This window comes from Hyla sarda, chromosome 4, assembly GCF_029499605.1.
Source record: "Hyla sarda isolate aHylSar1 chromosome 4, aHylSar1.hap1, whole genome shotgun sequence".
Taxonomy (NCBI): Eukaryota; Metazoa; Chordata; class Amphibia; order Anura; family Hylidae; genus Hyla; species Hyla sarda.
Window position 1 is genome coordinate 274,948,646 of NC_079192.1, and position 19,942 is coordinate 274,968,587.

Sequence of the window (19,942 nt, forward strand, 5' to 3'; positions counted from 1 at the left end):
TTTTTGCCTTCACTCTGCGGTCCAGCTCACCCCAAACCATCTCGATTGGGTTCAGGTCCGGTGACTGTGGAGGCCAGGTCATCTGGCGCAGCACCCCATCACTCTCCTTTTTGGTCAAATAGTCCTTACACAGCCTGGAGGTGTGTTTGGGGGTCATTGTCCTGTTGAAAAATAAATGATGGTCCAACTAAACGCAAACCGGATGGAATAGCATGCCGCTGCAAGATGCTGTGGTAGCCATGCTGGTTCAGTATGCCTTCAATTTTGAATAAATCCCCAACAGTGTCACCAGCAAAGCACCCCCACAACATCACACCTCCTCCTCCATGCTTCACGGTGGGAACCAGGCATGTAGTGTCCATCCGTTTACCTTTTCTGCATTGCACAAAGACAAGGTGGTTGGAACCAAAGATCTCAAATTTGGACTCATCAGACCAAAGCACAGATTTCCACTGGTCTAATGTCCATTCCTTGTGTTCTTTAGCCCAAACAAGTCTCTTCTGCTTGTTGCCTGTCTTTAGCAGTGGTTTCCTAGCAGATATTCTACCATGAAGGCCTTATTCTCACAGTCTCCTCTTAACAGTTGTTCTAGAGATGTGTCTGCTGCTAGAACTCTGTGTGACATTGACCTGGTCTCTAATCTGAGCTGCTGTTAACCTGCGATTTCTGAGGCTGGTGACTCGGATGAACTTATCATCCACAGCAGATGTGACTCTTGGTCTTCCTTTCTTGGGGCGGTCCACATGTGAGCCAGTTTCTTTGTAGCTCTTGATGGTTTTTGTGACTGCACTTGGGGACACTTTTCACCTAGAATATGACATATTTTCAGTTGTTTCACACTTTTTTGTTATGTATATAATTCATAGTTTTGATGCTTTTTGTTATGTATATAATTCATAGTTTTGATGCCTTCGGTGTGAATCTACAATTTTCATAGTCATGAGAATAAAGGAAAAACTTTGAATGAGGTGTGTCCAAACTTTTGATCTGGCCTGTATGTGTGTATATATATATATATATATATAATATATATAATGATGCCTGCAGATTAGACTGAATGTGATGTGACACAACGGTGTTGCAGGTGACTCCTGGCAATGAATTGATCGCCTGGAATAAAAGTTAGGCTAAGATCCCATTAAATTTTTTTCTTTATCAGACCTACAGTATATTTTTATTTTCAAAGAATCCTGCCTAAAAAGCGTTGCGAATATATTCCACACGTGCGGTACATTTGTTTTTACAGATCTGAAGAAAAGGGTTAGTACATTAAGCTAAATGTGTATAGATGAAAAGCCCAGAAACAAAGTCGTTGAATGACCTAAACTTTTACTTACGCCTTTTACCTCTAATATCCTAACAAGCAGGCTTCCATGTGTGCAAACCTGAATAGGAGGTACCTGGCGGAAAGTTGATTATGGATTAACATGTCACAGAGGAGGATATAGATCCTATTTGAATGATAACATGAGAATACTAGGGTCATTTAAAATGCAGAGGCTTTAAAAATGTTTTAACTTTCTGCCCCCTCAAATGCATGTTTACATAGCTAGGCCAATAGTGGGGGTCTATCAGTGGGGGTCTGATTCCTGAGATCCACAGCCAGTCAGCAGAACATTTATATAGGAACAGTGATGCTGTCAAATATGTGGCCCTGTTATTCTGCTAAATGTGGATGTTTCAAGGATCAGACAAACACCTGATAACACACATTGATCAGGGTAGGCCTTTAATAGGTAGTCTTGAAAAAACCCTTTCATTCTGTCTAAAATAAGGAAGCTATTTTCTGTTCAACTGCTAGTGACATGTCAAAGCAAGTTTTTTTTCATGCTTAGTGCTGTGGCAGTCTTGTTTGCTTACTAAGAGCAGGTACATATCTAAGAAAAAGTCAAGCTAGGAGACATAAATCTTATTTCTACAGAAGGGAATGAAGGGAGGCGTGGACTTACTTCAGGCAAAATATTTCATTTTTACCATCAAAACAAAGAATTGCAATTACGTTTTTAGAGTAAGAAATTACTTAAATGGGTGGTCCAACTATTTAGAGCTCCTGGTTTTTGGTAATGTTGGCTTCCTAGAGTTTAAACCTTGACCTATATCATACTTGACCTGACTAATATACTTCCAGGACCCAAAGATATAATTAGACACAGTTATCAACCACACAATTTTGGACTTGTTTAGATTAATTAACATAATGGTATTCATGGGAAGACACATAACCCCTTAAAAAATAATACTAGCTGTATTATTCCCAATTGAAGAATAACATATGAGTGATTATATGATACCATCTTCAATCTTTACTTTAAAATAATAATAATAATGATAATCATAACAATACATTCAAATGGTAATCCTATATAAGATAGTCAAATCTTTATTGAATGGATTTCATGTCAAAGTTTAGGTCTTCTTTAAAGAGGTTTTCCTATGAAAAAATAATGTTTTTGTTAACTATATAGAGGTTAAGGGTCTGGCATACACAAGCTACGTGCTACACTACGGTGGTTTTCTGCACTGTATGTTGTTAAAATTGATCCAAGTACAGGAAGTAAAGAAATGCATGCGTCACTCACCATGGTGAGTGCCGCATGCATTTCTTAGCTTTTTGTGCTTGAATTATTTATAGTTAAATCCAACCCTAAATTATGAACATCATTTTCATTCACAATTTTTAGGAATAATATTAATTTTGCTGTTTCTTTTTTATTATTTTTTTTTTTATAGCTTTAGTGTGTCCATCTTAGTGTTGACGTGGACATACATGTCCCTCTTCTCCAATGAATATGCAATCCATTGAGCCTTATACCTCTGAAGCTGGGGTGTCTTCTCTGCTTGGCAGAGAAGGAAAAATGCATTAACTTATGAACAGCATTTGTTGTTTATAATAACCCTTTTAGGTTTGAAGGGTTGGGATTTTTGGGCATGTTGACAGCTTGAATAATGAAATGTAATGTGTGACACCTTTATTACAGTAATTGGTGGGCTTTCAACTCTCGGGACCCCACCAATGACATTTTCTGACGTGTCTGACTGATATGTGAGGAAATGTCTGCAAATGAACCTTCACTTTAAGCACTTTAAAAAGTAGGGAAAAATCATTGAAAATATTTTACAAAAACCGAGCATGTCTTGCCAGGTGTTCAAATAATTTGTCTCAAAACTTTCTGGTATGTGACAGAAAGCACCTACCTAGATTGTGTGCTATGTGCTTGTGTGTAAAATTACTCCTGTGAAAAATGATGAAGATAACAAGATGGATTATGTTATGTATCAGCATTATGATAATAAAGTCTGTGGGAAATATTTAGACCTGAATTTATCTTATTGCAATGTCAACATGATTTCCTGGTATTTTATGAATTTGTTCACATTTTTACAGGAAATAGTTTCCTTCACTGCCTTAAAACAGAGCTAACAAATGTAACTTGTCACTTTTAGTGTCCGTCTATAAATAGTATATAATTCCAATGATGGAATAAAGGGAAACGGGATTTAGAGCTCTCTATATAGACAGATCTTTTCTCTTACCCTATAAAGATAATGTTGGAGTTAGGGTCTGTTCACACATATATTTTGCACATAGAATGTAATGACTTGATGAAATTCATATGAAAACCACACAAAATTCATAAAAGTCTCATTGTTTTCATTGGGAACCCATTCAGCATGTTCAGACACAGATTTTAACCCCTTAAGGGCCAAGCCCATTTTGACCTTAACCCTTAAGGACCCAGGGTTTTTCCGTTTTTGCATTTTCGTTTTTTCCTCCTTACCTTTAAAAAATCATAACTCTTTAAATTTTGCACCTAAATATAGATATGATGGCTTATTTTTTGCGCCACCAATTCTACTTTGTAATGACGTCAGTCATTTTACCCAAAAATCGACGCAGAAACGGAAAAAACAAATCATTGTGAGACAAAATTAAACAAAAAAAAGCAGTTTTGTAGCTTTTGGGGATTTCCGTTTCTACGTAGTACATTTTTTGGTAAAAATGACACCTTATCTTAATTCTGTAGGTCCATACGATTAAAATGATACCCTACTTATATAGGTTTGATTTTGTCGTACTTCTGGAAAAAAATCATAACTACATGCAGGAAAATTAATACGTTTAAAATTGTCATCTTCTGACCCCTATAACTTTTTTATTTTTCCGCATATGGGGCGGTATGAGGGCTAATTTTTTGCACCGTGATCTGAAGTTTTTAGAGGTACCATTTTTGCATTGAAACGATTTTTTCATTATATAAAAAGTGACCAAAAATGCACTATTTTGGACTTTGGAATTTTTTTGCGCATACGCCATTGACCGTGCGGTTTAATTAATGATATATTTTTATAATTTGGACATTTCCGCACGCGGCGATACCATATATGTTTATGTTTATTTTTATTTACACAGTTTTTTTTTCTGAGAAAAGGGGGGTGATTCAAACTTTTAATAGGAGAGGTGTTAAATGATCTTTATTCACATTTTTTTTTCTTCACTTTTTTTTTTGCAGTGTTATAGCTCCCATAGGGGCCTATAACACTGCACACACTGATCTTTTACATTGATCAGTGGTGTCTCACTGAAACCACTGATCGATGATTCTGCTGCTTGACTGCTCATGCCTGGATCTCAGGCACTGAGCAGTCATTCGGCGATCGGACAGTGAGGAGGCAGGTAGGGATCCTCCAGCTGTCATGTAAGCTGTTCGGGATGCCACAATTTTGCCGCGGCTATCCCGAACAGCTCCCCGAGCTAACCGGCATGCTTTCACTTTCACTTTAGATGCGGCATTCAACTTTGAAAACCGCGTCTAAAGGGTTAATAGAGTGCGGCACCACGATCAATGCCGTGCGCTATTAGCCACTCTGTGACGCGGTCCCCGCTGTGATGCGGGGCCACGCCGTAGCCCTGCGTTATAGATCGGGAGCGGACTCATGAAGTACGCGTACGTCATGGGTCCTTAACAGGTTAAAGGGGTTATCCAGAAAAAAACTTTTTTATATATATATATATCAACTGGCTCCAGAAAGTTAAACAGATTTGTAAATTACTTTTATTAAAAAATCTTAATCCTTTCAGTACTTATTAGCTGCTGAAGTTGAGCTGCTCTCTGATGACACCTATCTTGGGAACTGTCCAGAGTAGAAGCAAATTCCCACAGCAAACCTCTTCTACTCTGTGCAGTTCCCGAGACAAGCAGAGATGTCAGCAGAGAGCACTGTTGCCAGACAGAAAAGAACAACCCAACTTCAGCTGCTGATAATTATTGGAAGGATTAATATTTTTTAATAGAAGTAATTTACAAATCTGTTTAACTTTCTGTAGCCAGATGATAGAAAAAAAGTTTTTCCCTGGAGTACCCCTTTAAGGACCATGCCAATTTTATTTTTGCATTTTAGTTTTTTCCTCCTCGTCTTCTAAAAATTGTAACTCTTTTTTATATTTTCATCCACAGACAAGTATGAGGGCTTGTTTTTTGCATGACCAGTTGTCCTTCATAATGGCATTACTCATTTTACCATAAAATGTATGGCGCAACCAAAAAAAACTACTATTTGTATGGGGAAATTAAAAAGAAAACCGCAATTTTGCAAATTTTAGAAGGCTTAGTTTTCACACCGTACAATTTATGGTAAAAATTATATGTGTTCTTTATTCTGTGAGTCAATACAATTAAAATGATACTCATGATTATATACTTTTCTATTACTGTTGCGCTTAAAAAAATTGCAAATTTTTTATCAAATTAGTATATTTAAAAATCCCTCTATTTTGACCACCTATAACTTTTTCATTTTTCAGTATAAGCAGCTTTATGAGGGCTCATTTTTTGCGCCGTGATATGTACTTTTTATTGATACCACATTTGTGTATATAAAACTTTTATAAATAAAAAATAAAAAATTTAAATAAAATGTGACAAAAAAACAGCTATTATGCACTTTTTTTTTTTTTTACGTTCTCTCCTTTCACTGTATGAAATCAATAACATTATATTTTAATAATTTGGACATTTAAAAATGCAGCGATACCAAATATGTTTGTTAATTATTTTTTGTACACTTCATGAGGGTAAAATGGGGGAAAAAAGGAAATTTCACATTTTTATTGGGGGGGAGGGTATTTTTCAAATTTTTTTTGTTTTACTTTTTTTACTTTTATTTTTTCACTTGAATTGCCTCCATAGGGGACTATTTATATCAATCCTTTTATTGCTAATATTGTTCAGTGCTATACATAGGGCATAGCATTCATCAGTGTTAGCGGTCATCTTCTGCTCGATCTCAGACCAGAGCAGAAGACCTGTGAAAACCGGCGGAGGCAGGTGAAGGGACCTCCGTGCGCAATCTGATCATCCATATTTCTGATCGTACTCCCGTGCGATTGCGAATGTCGGCCATTACCAGCGGGTCCCTGGCTGCGATCAGCAGCTGGGACCAGCCGTGCATGACCTGAGCATGTACAGGACGTAAATGTACCGCTGCACCAGGATGTACATTCATGTCCTTGGTCGTTAAGGGGTTAAATCCATATTGGTAAAAAAAAAAAAGTGACACTTCCTTGATGGGAAATCCACATCTCTTTTGTGCTGTGTATGTGCAACATGGACAAGCTATATAAAGCTAAGTTCATACTGCCGTTGTGCTCTGACCAGTTTAGGGTCTGTTCAGCTCTTTTTATTTTTTTCACGCTGAACGAACCCTGAACAAGTTCAAGGATAGGGTCACATGCACAGTTTTTGCTGCGTTTTTGCTGATGTGTATTTTCCTACCAACTGAAGTCAATGGATAGCAAAATCGGCTGCAGAAAATATGCAGCCAAATATGACACATGTGATCCTACCATAAAAGTACATATTCCTTATGTGTTTTATTTTTGTTGAATTAAAAGTATACACAAGTTGTAAATGTCATGTATATTCATAATTTTCTTACCTTGTCTTATTTTGAGTCTTACAAAGTCTTATGTGTTCATGTCATTGTAGGTTATTTACAGAACAATGTCACCACCATATTCAACTGTGGATCCCTATAGTCAAAAGGCTCAGGATCAGCTGAAGATTACTAACCTACGTGTACAGCTACTGAAGCAACAAAGTTGCCCGTGTCAGAATAAAAATGTAGATATTAAGCCACATTCTCTAGCACATTATGCTGTTTATGACTTTATTGTTAAAGGGAGCTGCTTTTGCAACGGACATGCAGATCACTGTGTTCCGATAGATGGATTTCGACAAGCCCGGACAACCAGCAAACTCCAGGTGGTGAGTATAAAATTATTGTGCAATAGAATACAATTCAGGATATAGTTGTTCATACTATAGGCTAGTGCACTGTAGTCTAAAGTATGGAATATTTTATGTTATTGTTTTATTTTTTTTCTGTTTCTTTTCATTGTCTTGTTTGTTAGTTATATATATTTTTATATTTAATAATTGCTCACATTTGGGAATTCTAACTAAAGAGTTCATTAACATTTTGTAGTACAAAATTCCTTGTAACCCACTGATATTTAACACAATGGCCCTGATTTAGTATTGTAAACCCAACATGTCTTGCCGGGTTGTGCACCAGAATGTGTGCAAGAATTTGTGCTAGAATTGAAAAAAACCTGACTAGCTCTCCATTTTACTGAGAAAACCCAAAAAAGGCGCGACCCAGCCCGGGAAAGCGGGCATGGTCACCAAAAAGGGGGCGTGGCCCTGACATTTTCACAAAAACCCAACATATTTTCTAAGGTTTCCACAGAAAATTTTGTGAATTTAAGCTGAGAAAATCCCCATAGATCAGAGCAGGTGTAATAGAAGCAAAATGTAGGGAAACCTTAGTAAATACTATGAAAAAAAAAAATTGTAGGGAATTAAATCCCACAAAGAAAACTACACAACACTCTTAGTAAATCTGGGCCAATATCTTTGATTTAAGCCAGCCATAAACATAAGCTAGTAGTTGAGTGACAGATATGTCTCTCAGCCTCCATATTGGGAAAATATTTAAATGTTTATGCAGTAATATCAGGAAGTATAACTTTACTGAGAGAGTAGTGGATGCATGGAATAGCCTTCTAATAGAAGTGTTAGCTGCAAATACAGAGAATAAACATGCATGGGATAGGCATAAGGCCAGTGACTATTGGTAGTATTCAGAAAATTGGGCAGACTAGGTGGACCGAATGGTTCATAAATGCTGACACATTCTATATTTCTATATGTTTCTAAGTGTACTTAACTTTACTGAGTGTACTTATTCATTTTAGTGGGTAGCGGAAAATAAGCTTTTGCCTCTTCTGGCACTGGAAAAAGGCCCCTATAAGGACAAAGCAAGAAGAGTATGTAGGTTGAAAAGTAGGATTATATTTGTAGTTGTGATGTGACAAAGATTAAGCATATATTAGATGCTTGGGAGATTTAGAATTTGTTTTCTGAAGTAACAGATCTTGGGTTGCGACCAGGTAATTCTGCACCAACATACAAATAGCCCAAACAGTCTAGATAGGATTAAGTGTTAGCCTTCTTTCTCACCACCAACAATCTACTTGTGTGTCTCTGGTTCTTTGAGGGCCTGACTTTTATTATCTCTTATGAGCGCACATGGTTAGCTCTAGAGTTGTATTACAACTATGGGTATGTTCACTCTGCGGAATCTCCGCTCTCTGAATTCACTGAGCGGAGATTCCGTCTGGCAGCCGCTGCCAAAAATACTTTGGCGGTAGACGGCTATGCAGTGCTCACGGACTTCTGCGCAAAGAATGAACATGTTCTTTCTTTGCGCGGAACAATTTCAGTGGTGGAATTGTCAGTGTGAACGGGTCTCGCAAAAACCCATTCATACTGATGTTTATGTTCACATCGCGTAATTCCGTGAGTGGAATTCCGTGGGAATTACGTAGTGGGAACATACCCTGAGACCTTTAAAGTTCTGTATAACACTGCTAGGGTCACCTAGGAATGTTTTCAAGTAGTTTAAAGTGGTTTTAAGGCTGTTAATATTAAAGCTTCGGCAACATGCGGTAAACCATGGTAACCAGCAGCTTGTTTAAAAGCACTAGCAAGAAGATGCAATAACTTTTTCCCAAAAAATCTTCCTTTTTTTCTCAGTTGCAACAAGATTGGTTAAGAAATAGTGAAGCAACAGTAAATGGTGAAGAAATAGCTTTTGTAAACATTGAAAAGTTGAAAATAGTATTAAAAAAATTCTCTCTTTTTAGGAGTTGCTACAGGATTGGTGTCTCAAAATAGTGAAGAACTTGTATATAGTAAAGAAATAGATTTTGAAGTTTGAAAAGCTATCAAAAATTCTCCCCTTTTGGTAGCTGCAAATGGTTTGAAAAAGACACAGCAGGATTTTCTAAGCATTCCAAAAATCCCCCTTCTGGGGTTTGAAACAGGATTGGTGTCCCAAAATGGTGAAGAAAAAATAGTTTTTTTTTTTTTATCAAAATCTGAAATGGTCCTGAAATAGTGAAAAAGAAATAGCTGTTGCATGAAAAAAAATCCCTTTTTTTGGAATTATGAGTTGTGTATGTGAAGGCCTGGCTGGTAGCAGGGGCAGTAAGAGTGGTGGACTGGTGGTTAGAGATGAGCGAATTTTTGAAAAATTCGATTTGACCGGTTGGCCAAATCTTCTGAAAAAATTTTGTTCGGTCCGAATTCATTTGTGGTGAATCTGTAGTAAAAATGGCTATTTCTTGCCTACAGAGATCCTCAATAGGGGTGTAGAACACTTTGCCTTGCTGTAACACGCATAGGGTGTGTGCTGAGTTAGTGAAATAATACTGTTATTCAGTATGATATGCAGATTAGAGGTGTCGCTATTAGAATCACTGTCATAGAGCAGCATAATGACAGAGCCTGGAGGTGGCATTTGTATGAGGAGACCATATAGTGGCTAAATGACACATCGTGGAGGTGGCGGCAGCATGAGGAGACCATATAGTGGCTGAAAGACCCAGCCTGGAGGTGGCAACAGCCTGATGAGACCATAGGGCATCACAATTGAAAAGATTAATCCCTTAAGGACGAGCGCAGTAAATGTACGCCGCTGCTAAGAAGTACTTAGCGCACAGCGCCGTACATTTACGGTGCAGCTTTCCTGGATCACCGCGTCTCCGGACACGGTGATCGGGACGGAATGACTGCTGGTTTCTATCAGCAGCCATCCCGGGATATCACCCAGAAGGGTCCAGAGACCCTCCATGTCGGCAATTGCGGCAAATCGTCAGTCAATTCAGACCGGCGATTTGCGCTATTCCGGGCCAAATCGGGTCTCTGGTGACCCGGAAAAAAAGGGTGAATGGGGCTGTCCGAGACCGCCACATTCATCCATACCCAGCAAGTGTGAGGTGGCACGGGTACCGCCTCACGATCACGTGATTGATCGGTTGGAACGACCGATCAATCATGGACCTGCTGGCAGGTGACCGGGACGGTGATCGGAGCAGAGATCGGCGCCAGCGGGGGTCTCCTACCTTGCCCTGGTCCAGCGGGGGTCCCCTCAGGATCGGAGGCGGCGACAGGAGCAGCAGGATCGGTCCCTCGGCAGGATACAGCGCGGCGGTCCTGGGCGGCAGGATATAACAGGAGATGAGTCCTGTTCACTTCCTGCTCTTGCTTAGCAACAACTCGCAGCATGCACAACCAAAGGGCATGCTGGGAGTTGTAGTTTTGCAACAGCTGGAGTTCCAACTACAACTCCCAACATGCCCTTTGGTAGTCTGTGCATGCTTAGGGTTGTAGTTTTGCAACAGCTGGAGGCACATTCTTCTATGAAAAAGTATGCATTCAGCTGTTGCATAACTACAACGCCCAGCATGCACAGACTACCAAAGGGCATGCTGGGAGTTTTAGCAGTGTGCCTCCAGCTGTTGCAAAACTACAACTTTCAGCATGCCCTTAGACTGTCAATGCATGCTGATTGTTGCAGTTTTGCAACAGCTGGAGACACATTGGTTGTGAAACAGTTTGTTACCTAACTCAGTGTTTCACAACCAGTGTGCCTCCAGCTGTTGCAAAAATACAACTCCCAGCATGCACTGAGAGACTGTACATGCTGGGAGTTGTAGTTTTGCAACAGCTGGAGGCACACTGGTTGCGAAACACTGAGTTAGTAACAAATGCTCAGTGTTTCGCAACCAATGTACCTCCAGCTGTTGCATAACTACAACTCCCAGCATTTATGGTCTGTCAGTGCATGCTGGGAGTTGTAGTTTTGCAACAGCTGGAGGTTTGCCCCCCATGTGAATGTACCGGGTGCATTCACACTGGTGGGTTTACAGCAAGTTTTCCGCCGCGGCTCAAACTCACAGCTCATACTCACTATAAACCCAACCGTGTGAATGTACCCTAAAAACACTACACTACACCTACATAAAATAAAAAGTAAAACACTACATATACACATACCCCTACACAGTCGTCGTTCCCCCCCCCCCAAAATAAAATTAAAAAAAACGTCTTGTACGGCAAAACAGAGCCTCCAGCTGTTAAAAAAACAACAACTCCCAGTATTGCCGGACAGCCACTGACTGTCCAGGCATGATGGGAGTTTTGCAACAGCTGGAGACACCCTGTTTGGGAAACACTGCCGTGGGGTATTTTTGTGGCAGATTCAAATCCCCAATTTTGGCCTCAAATGCGCATCGCGCTCTCTCACTTCGGAGCAATATCGTATTTCAAGGAAACAGTTTAGGGCCACATATGGGGTATCTCCGTACTCGAGAGAAATTGTGTTACAAATTTTGGGGGGCTTTTTCTACTTTTACCCCTTATGAAAAGGTAAAGTTGGGGTCCACACCAGCATGTTAGTTTAAAAAAAATCATTTTGCCCCATACTTTTAATTTTCACAAATGGTAAAAGGAAAAAAAGACCCCCAAAATTGGTAATGCAATTTCTCCTGAAAATGGAAATACCCCATATGTGGGCGTAAAGTGCTCTGCAGACGCACAACAAGGATCAGGAGTGCGTGCGCACTATGTACATTTGAGGTCTAAATTGGTCATTTGCACAGGGGTGGCTGATTTTACAGCGGTTCTGACATAAACGCAAAACAATAAATACCCAGATGTGACTCCATTTTGGAAACTACACCCCTCAAGGAATGTAACAAGGGGTATAGTTAGCCTTAACACCCCACAGGTGTTTGACAAATTTTCGTTAAAGTTGGAAGTGAAAATGAGAAAAAAATAATTTTTTCACTAAAATGCTGGTGTTACCCTACATTTTTCATTTTCACAAGGGAGAATAGGAAAAAAGCCCCCCAAAATTTGTAGCCCCATTTCTTCTGAGTAAGAACATACCCCATATGTGGATGTAAAGTGCTCTGCGGGTGCACTACATTGCTCAGAAGAGAAGGAATGCCATTGGGATTTTGGAGAGAGAATGTGTCTGAAATTGAAGGCCATGTGTGTTTACAAAGCCCCCATAGTGCCAGAACAGTGGACCCACCCACATGTGACCCCATTTTGGAAACTACACCCCTCACGTATTGTAATTAGGGGTACAGTGAGCATTTAGGCCCCACAGGTGTCTGACAGATTTTTGGAACAGTGGTCCGTGAAAATGAGAAATTACATTTTTCATTTGCACAGCCCACTGTTCCAAAGATCTGTCAAATGCCAGTGGGGTGTAAATGTTCACTGCACCCCTTATTAAATTCTGTGAGGAGTGTAGTTTCCAAAATGGGTTCACATGTGGCGGGGGTCCACTGTTCTGGCACCACGGGGGGGCTTTGTAAACGCACATGGCCCCCGACTTCTATTCCAACCAAATTCTCTCACCAAACGCTCAATGGCGCTCCTCTTCTGAGCATTGTAGTTCGCCCGCAGAGCACTTTACCTCCACATATGGGGTATTTCCATACTCAGAAGAAATGGGGTTACACATTTTGGGAGGCTTTTTCTCCAATTACCCCTTGTGAAAATGAAAAATTTGGGGTAACATCAGCATTTTAGTGAAAAAAAATCAAATTTTTCAATTTCCTGTCCAACTTTAGCGGAAATTTGTCAAACACCTGAGGGGTGTTAAGGCTCATTGTACCCCTTGTTACGTTCCTTGAGGGTTGTAGTTTCCAAATTAGTAAGCCATGTGTTTTTTTTTTTTTGCTGTTCTGGCACCAGATGGGCTTCCTAAATGTCACATGCCCCCCCAAAACCATTTCAGAAAAACATACTCTCCAAAATCCCATTGTCTCTCCTTCCCTTCTGAGCCCTCTACTGCGCCCGCCGAACACTTGACATCCACATATGAGGTATTTCCTTACTCGAGAGAAATTGGGTTACAAATTTTACAAGAACATGCGAGTGTAAAAAATGAAGATTTTGAATTTTCTCCTTCATTTTGCTGCTATACCTATGAAACACCTAATTTAACACACTTACTGAATGTCATTTTGGATACTTTGGGGGTGCAATTTTTATAATGGGGTCATTTATGGGGTATTTCTAATATGAAGACCCCTCAAATCCACTTCAAAACTCAACTGGTCCCTGAATAATTCTGATTTTGAAAATTTTGTGAAAAATTGGAAAATTGCTGCTGAACTTTGAAGCCCTCTGATGTCTTCCAAAAGTAAAAGCATGTCAACTTCATGAGGTAAACATAAAGTAGACATATTGTATATGTGAATCAATATATAATTTATTTGGAATATCCTTTTTCCTTACAAGCAGAGAGTTTCAAAGTTAGAAAATGCTACATTTTCAAAATTTTCATGAAATTTTGGGATTTTTCACCAAGAAAGGATGCAAGTAACGACGGAAATTTAGCACTATGTTAAAGTAGAATATGCCACGAAAAAACAGTTTCGGAATCAGAATAATCGATAAAAGCATCCCAGAGTTATTAATGCATAAAGTGATAGTGATCAGAAATGCAAAAAAGGGCTGCATCCTTAAGGTGAAAAAGGGCTCAGTCCTTAAGGGGTTAAATACAGGGTGGGCCATTTATAGGGATACACTTTAATAAAATGGGAATGGTTGGTGATATTAACTTCCTGTTTGTGGCACATTAGTATATGTGAGGGGAAACTTTTCAAGATGGGTGGTGACCATGGCGGCCATTTTGAAGTCGGCCATTTTGAATCCAACTTTTGTTTTTTTCAAACCTTGGGGGCCATTCAACTGGCCCACGACGACCAATCCACTTTCCAGGAAACTGTTAAAGTGCTCGGACCTGACACCCATAGCAAGATGGTGCCCCACCATATTATGGGTGTCAGGTCCGAGCATTTCTAGATGAACAGTTTCCTGGAAAGTGGATTGTTCCCCGTGGGCCAGTTGAATGGCCCCAAGGTCTCCCGATCTTACCCCCTTAGACTTTTATCTTTGGGGTCATCTGAAGGCTCTTGTCTATGCTGTGAAGATATGAGATGTGCAGCACCTGAAACTACGGATACTGGAAGCCTGTGCTAGCATTTCTCCTGCGGTGTTGCTATCAGTGTGTAAAGAGTGGGAGAAGAGGGTTGCATTGACAGTCCAACACAATGGGCAGCACATTGAACACATTTTATAAGTGGTCAGAAACTTGTAAATAACTCATGAAAGAATAAAGTTACGTTAAAACCAAGCACATCATTGTTTTTCTTGTGAAATTCCCAATAAGTTTGATGTGTCACATGACCCTCTTCCTATTGAAAAAACTAAAGTTGGATTAAAATTGGCCGACTTCAAAATGGCCACCATGGTCACCACCCATCTTGAAAAGTTTCCCCCCTCACATATACTAATGTGCCACAAACAGGAAATGAATATCACCAACCATTCACATTTTATTAAGGTGTATCCAAATAAATGGCCCACACTGTATATTTTGTAACATTTAAATTGAAGATTTCAAATACATGAACCTAAAAAGTTTTATTTAATGTGCCAGCAGCATGAGGAGACCACATGGCGGTACAGTGACACAGCCTGGAGCTGGCGGAAGCATGAGGAGACAATATAGTGGCTTAATGACACAGCCTGTAGTTGGCACCAGCATGAGGAGACCATATAGTGGCTGAATGACACAGCCTGGAGTTGGCATCAGATGTGTGGCATCAGGTGGGTGGCAGGATCAGAATAGTAGCTGAAGCAGGTAGGCAGAAGAAAATGTCTCTTTTATAAAAGTGTTAGTGTGCACAAGTAAGTATTGAGGATATGCATTATGTAAAACTTAACTTTTAATAATATTCTTAGGATAAAATATATGTACCCAAAATATTTTTGAAAACAAACAAAAGGAAAGGTGTGCAAAAAACACCATGTGCCACCTACACCACCAAGTATTGATGTAATGCAATGACATCTGAAAGGTGGAAGGGAACAACGTATGGTTCATTGTAACCGGTGGGGGTAAAAACTTCCTCTATAAGGCCCTAATCTCACATTATTAATTCCCTTCTTGGCAAGTGTTACTCGCCCCCTAAAAAAGGGCGGCCCCACACAGGAACCTCTCCCTATTTCCACCTAAACACCCTGGGAAATGGCAGTGTTTGTAGGTGGAAAAAGGGAGAGGTCCCTGTTTGGGGCCGCCCTTTTTAGGGCGAGTAACACTTGCCAAGAAGGGAATTAATAATGCAAGAGTAGGGCTTTACAGGGGAAGTTTTTACCCCCACTGGTGACAATGGACCATACGTTGTTCCCTTCCACATTTTTAGAGGTCTTTGCATCTCATCAATACTTGGTGGCACATGTTGTTTTTTGCACACCTTTCCTCATGTTTGATAAAAAAAAAAATGTGGGTACATATATTTTATCCTAAGAAAAGTTAAGTTTTAGCTAATGCATATCCTCAATACTTACTTGTGGTCTGATGCCGAGGTATATATGTAACTGGGGAGCAGCCCCTTAAATATTTTTTGCACTATCCATATTTGTAAAGTGTTGGTGTGGCACCATGGTCAATCTAATCTGATGCATCAGGCATTGGTGTGTGGAAATCCTGGCTTATCCATGCCTGATTCATCTTCACAAAGGTCAGTCTCTCCAAATTTTTCATGGACAGACGAGTTCTCCTTGAGGTTACTATGGCCCCGCTGCACTAAACACCTGCTCTGATGGCACACTACTGGCCAGGCAGGATAGCTTTTCCAGGGCAAACTCTGCTAGTTGCATCCACAAATCAAGTTTGGCTGCCCAGAAGTCCAGAGGATCTTCAAGGTGTGTTGGCATGGTCATGTCAAGGTATGCCACCACCTGCTAGTTCAGGTCCTGCTCCAGGTCTACCTGCTGCTGATGAGTTGCTTCACTATGCAGGTGAAGAAAGCTATTCATCAGCAACTGTAGACTCAGGCTGCTGCTGATGGAGCTGGTACTGCTCCTGCCACCCCACCCCTCCCCAGCAGCCATAGCAGTGGACGGTGAGTGCAGAGGGTCCCCCGAGTCAGACCTGTGAGTGGATGGACGATGGCGCAGATAGGCATCGGCCAACTGACTATGTAGTATGTCTTTGTAGTAGGTAAGTTTGTCCTCCCTCTCAGTGGGTGGAAAAAAGGCCACCATTTTGTGCCGGTAGCGAGGGTCCAATAAAATGGAGAGCCAGAAGTCATCCTGCTGCCGAATGGTGACAATTCGGCGGACACTACGCAAGCAAGTGAACATGCATCCTGCCATTTGTGCAAGTGACTCTGAGGGACTCCTTGCCTCCATCTCCACTGCATACTGCCACGATGTTTCGGGGTCCTCTGTCTCGCCTTTCTCATAGCCCTCTAGCTCCTCTTGCTGCTCCTGCTCCTCCTCTCCTGTCAGATGACTAGAAAAACCGCCCATCTTGCGAAACCTAAACTGTGGTCCACTGTGCCCCTCCTCCAGTTCAGCCCATGTGGCCGTGAGATGTAGGCACCACATCTCCAGTGCCCTGACCAGCCTTCGTTTCCAACACATGTTGTAGTAAATGAAGTAGTGTAATGACATCTGTTATCCCGTAATCCTGGCAACTGACTAATAATGTGGCTTCCTCAAAGGGCCTGAGCAAATGGCAGGTGTCACGTATGAGCTGCCACTGGTTTACATTGAAGTTACACAGGGGAGTCCATATAGTTCATATAGTCAGTCCAACATATGGAGGGTGGAATTCCAACGTGTGGAAACGTCGCAAATCAGACTATGTTAGGGGATACTGTTCTGACACGGCAGCTCAAGGAGGGTGTGCTTTGCGGTGTACGAGTGGCTGAAATGCATGCAAAGTTTCCATCCCATTGTTAGGATGTCTTGCAGATGGGGGAACACTTCAAGAACCGCTTGACAATCAGATTGAACAAATGTGCCATGCAGGGAGCATGTTTCAGGCTTCCTTGTCGCAGCGCAGACAAGATGTTGTTCCTGTTGTCGGTCACCATGGTTCCCATTTCCAGTTTTTGTGGAGTAAGCCATGATTCGATTTCTTGATGAATGACTTTTAGCAGTTCCTCCCCTGTGTGACTCCGTTCGCCAAGACAAATCATGTGAAAAACAGCGTTCGCTGTTCCCTGCACACATGGTATGCTGGACGGGCACCGAGAGTTGTCCGTGCAGTGGAGGCTGAGGTCACAGTGGAGGATGAGGAGGCGGAGTCGCACAGTGTCACAGGACCAATGGTCTGAGAGCAGGGAGGCGGAAGCAGTGTGACCTGTCCAAGCTGCTGTGGCTATGCAGGAACCACGTTTACCCAGTGGGCCGTAAAGGACATGTATTGTCCCTGACCGTAGTTACAGCTCCAGACGTCGGCTCTGCGGTGCACTTTGGTACACACCGACAAGCTCAAGGACTGGCCCACCTTCTGTTCCACAAAATTGTGCAGGGCTGGTACTGCCTTCTTAGCAAAGAAATGACGGCTTGGAACTCTCCACCTCGGCTCGGCACAATCCATCAGTTCTCTGAAAGGTGCAGATTCCACCACTTGAAAAGGGAGGGACTGCAGCACCAGCAACTTGGACAGGAGCACATTCAGCTTCTGCGCCATTGGATGAGTGGGCGCATACTGTTGTCTCTTGGACTTGGCTTTGCCGTTGGATTGCTGGCGGAAGGACTGACTCGAAGTAGGAGGAGCAGGAGCATCTGGAGCGACAGAAGATGGGTATGACAGACAGCTCCCTTCGGCTGAGGTGGTGGAGCCTTGGCTGGCTGAAACAGGGAGCGGCGTGCCACTGGGTGATGCAGCAGGCTGGACCACCACATCGGAGCCACAGCTCTCCCAGGCCGCTTTATGGTGACGCTGCATATGTAGACGCAGGGCCATGGTGCCAACATCCTCTGGATGCTTGATGAAAAATTGCCACACCGCCGAGTAGCTGATTTTCCCACCAACAGTCCGCACTGATTGACTGCTACTGCTGCCGACTCCAGGAACCCCTGTTCCACTACCTCCCGGGAAGGTAGGCTGCCACAATGCAGGTGTCTACCCTGGACACGTTTGGCACCAGACTTTCCACTTATGCCATCATGCTTACTGCCAACCATGCTACCACCTTGCTGGCTCAGCTTCTGCCTCGTGGGCAATCTGCAACCCTCTTCTCCTGATGATGATGAAGCCCCTTCTGCTTCCAGCCCCCAAGTGCGATCGGCTTCATCATCATCGAGTTGTGTCTGCACGTTGCGGAAGTCCTCCTCAGGTTCCTCAACAGTGTCTGCTTCAGGAGCCTGAACACTCGCAACACCACCTTCCATGCCACTGTCCTCACCACTACTTGCCCACCTAGTGGAGGAAGCGGCGGATGTCTCCTCCACTTCTTGGCTGGGCAGTAGCTGCTTACTGTCCTCTAGATCGTCCTCACTAAATAGTGGAGCTAAACCCACAGCATAAGATACTTCTGTGTGGGAGTGAACAGCATAGGACAGAGGCAATGGGAAGACGGGGACTGCTCCCGGGCCATGCCAACTGAGGGTTGTGTCTGAGGATCGAACCAACTGTTTACTAGGGGTGCTAGATGTCACTTGTGATGAAGTGAATGACCGTGTTAACCAATCTATGACGGCAGATCGGTTGCTGTTCGAGACACGACCTCTCGTGTCTCTTGCTGCGACTCCTGCTGCCACTCGTCCCTAGTCTGCTGCGACCTCATGCTGATGAATTTAGGCCTCTGTCACTCCTCTGTTCTTGTCCTGGCACTTCTCCTCCTGACATACGCTCCACTACGCTTAAAACTGTATTTGTCTACAACACCAGCAGGTGTCTACTTTTGGCTGGCCTTTCACGGTATCTAAACCCTTAAGACTTTAACAGGAACAAAATGGTACACCACTTAGATGTATGTGGTATGCACTTATGAGGGGAGGACAATGCGCTCCAGTACGCTTAAAACCGAATTAAGTCTACAACACCAGCAGGTGTGTACTTTTGGTTGGCCTTTCACAGTATCTAGACCCTTAAAACTTTAACAGGAACAAAATGGTACACCACTTAGATGTACGCATGTGGTATGCACAAATGAGGGGAGGACAATGTGCTTCCAGTATGCTTAAAACAGTATTTGTCTACAACACCAGCAGGTGTGTACTTTTGGCTGGCCTTTCACAGTATCTAGGCCCTTAAGACTTTAACAGGAACTAAATGGTACACCACTTAGATGTACGTATGTGGTATGCACTTATGGGGGGAGGACAATGCGCTCCAGTATGCTTAAAACAAGGTGCCTTGTGGTAGTAGTAACAGCAGCATCAACCGAAAGCAAAAGTTGGCATGCATTTTGACACTGAGGCTGCCATAGCGGCAATATTCTACAGACAGAATGGAAGAAAAGGCTGAAAGTTGATTATGTTAGCAATCCTACAAATAAAGTTGTGCAATAAATATTGAATAAATTACAGATAAAGTTAGAAGGTACTACCATGTAACAATGCAAACATCAAAGTAAACAGTAACATTTCCACATTTAGGGTATAAAAATTAAATATTTGTCCATATATCCTATCAAGTCAGGAATATTACTTCCAATGAAATTAGAGTTATGTGAACCAGTCTTTTTAATTTTGGTTTACCTAGTTTAAGC

General features: G+C 41.8%; 1 protein-coding gene across 2 annotated transcripts in view; it reads left to right on the forward strand.

The window, feature by feature from the left end:
• Nucleotides 1-19,942, forward strand: part of NTN4 (netrin 4) — a 109,470-nt gene that overhangs the window by 30,602 nt on the left and 58,926 nt on the right. For both annotated transcript variants that reach the window (XM_056574303.1, XM_056574302.1), the window contains exon 3: nt 6,987-7,265. In XM_056574303.1, coding sequence (XP_056430278.1) covers nt 6,987-7,265 — 279 coding nt within the window. The remainder of the gene's footprint in view (nt 1-6,986; nt 7,266-19,942) is intronic.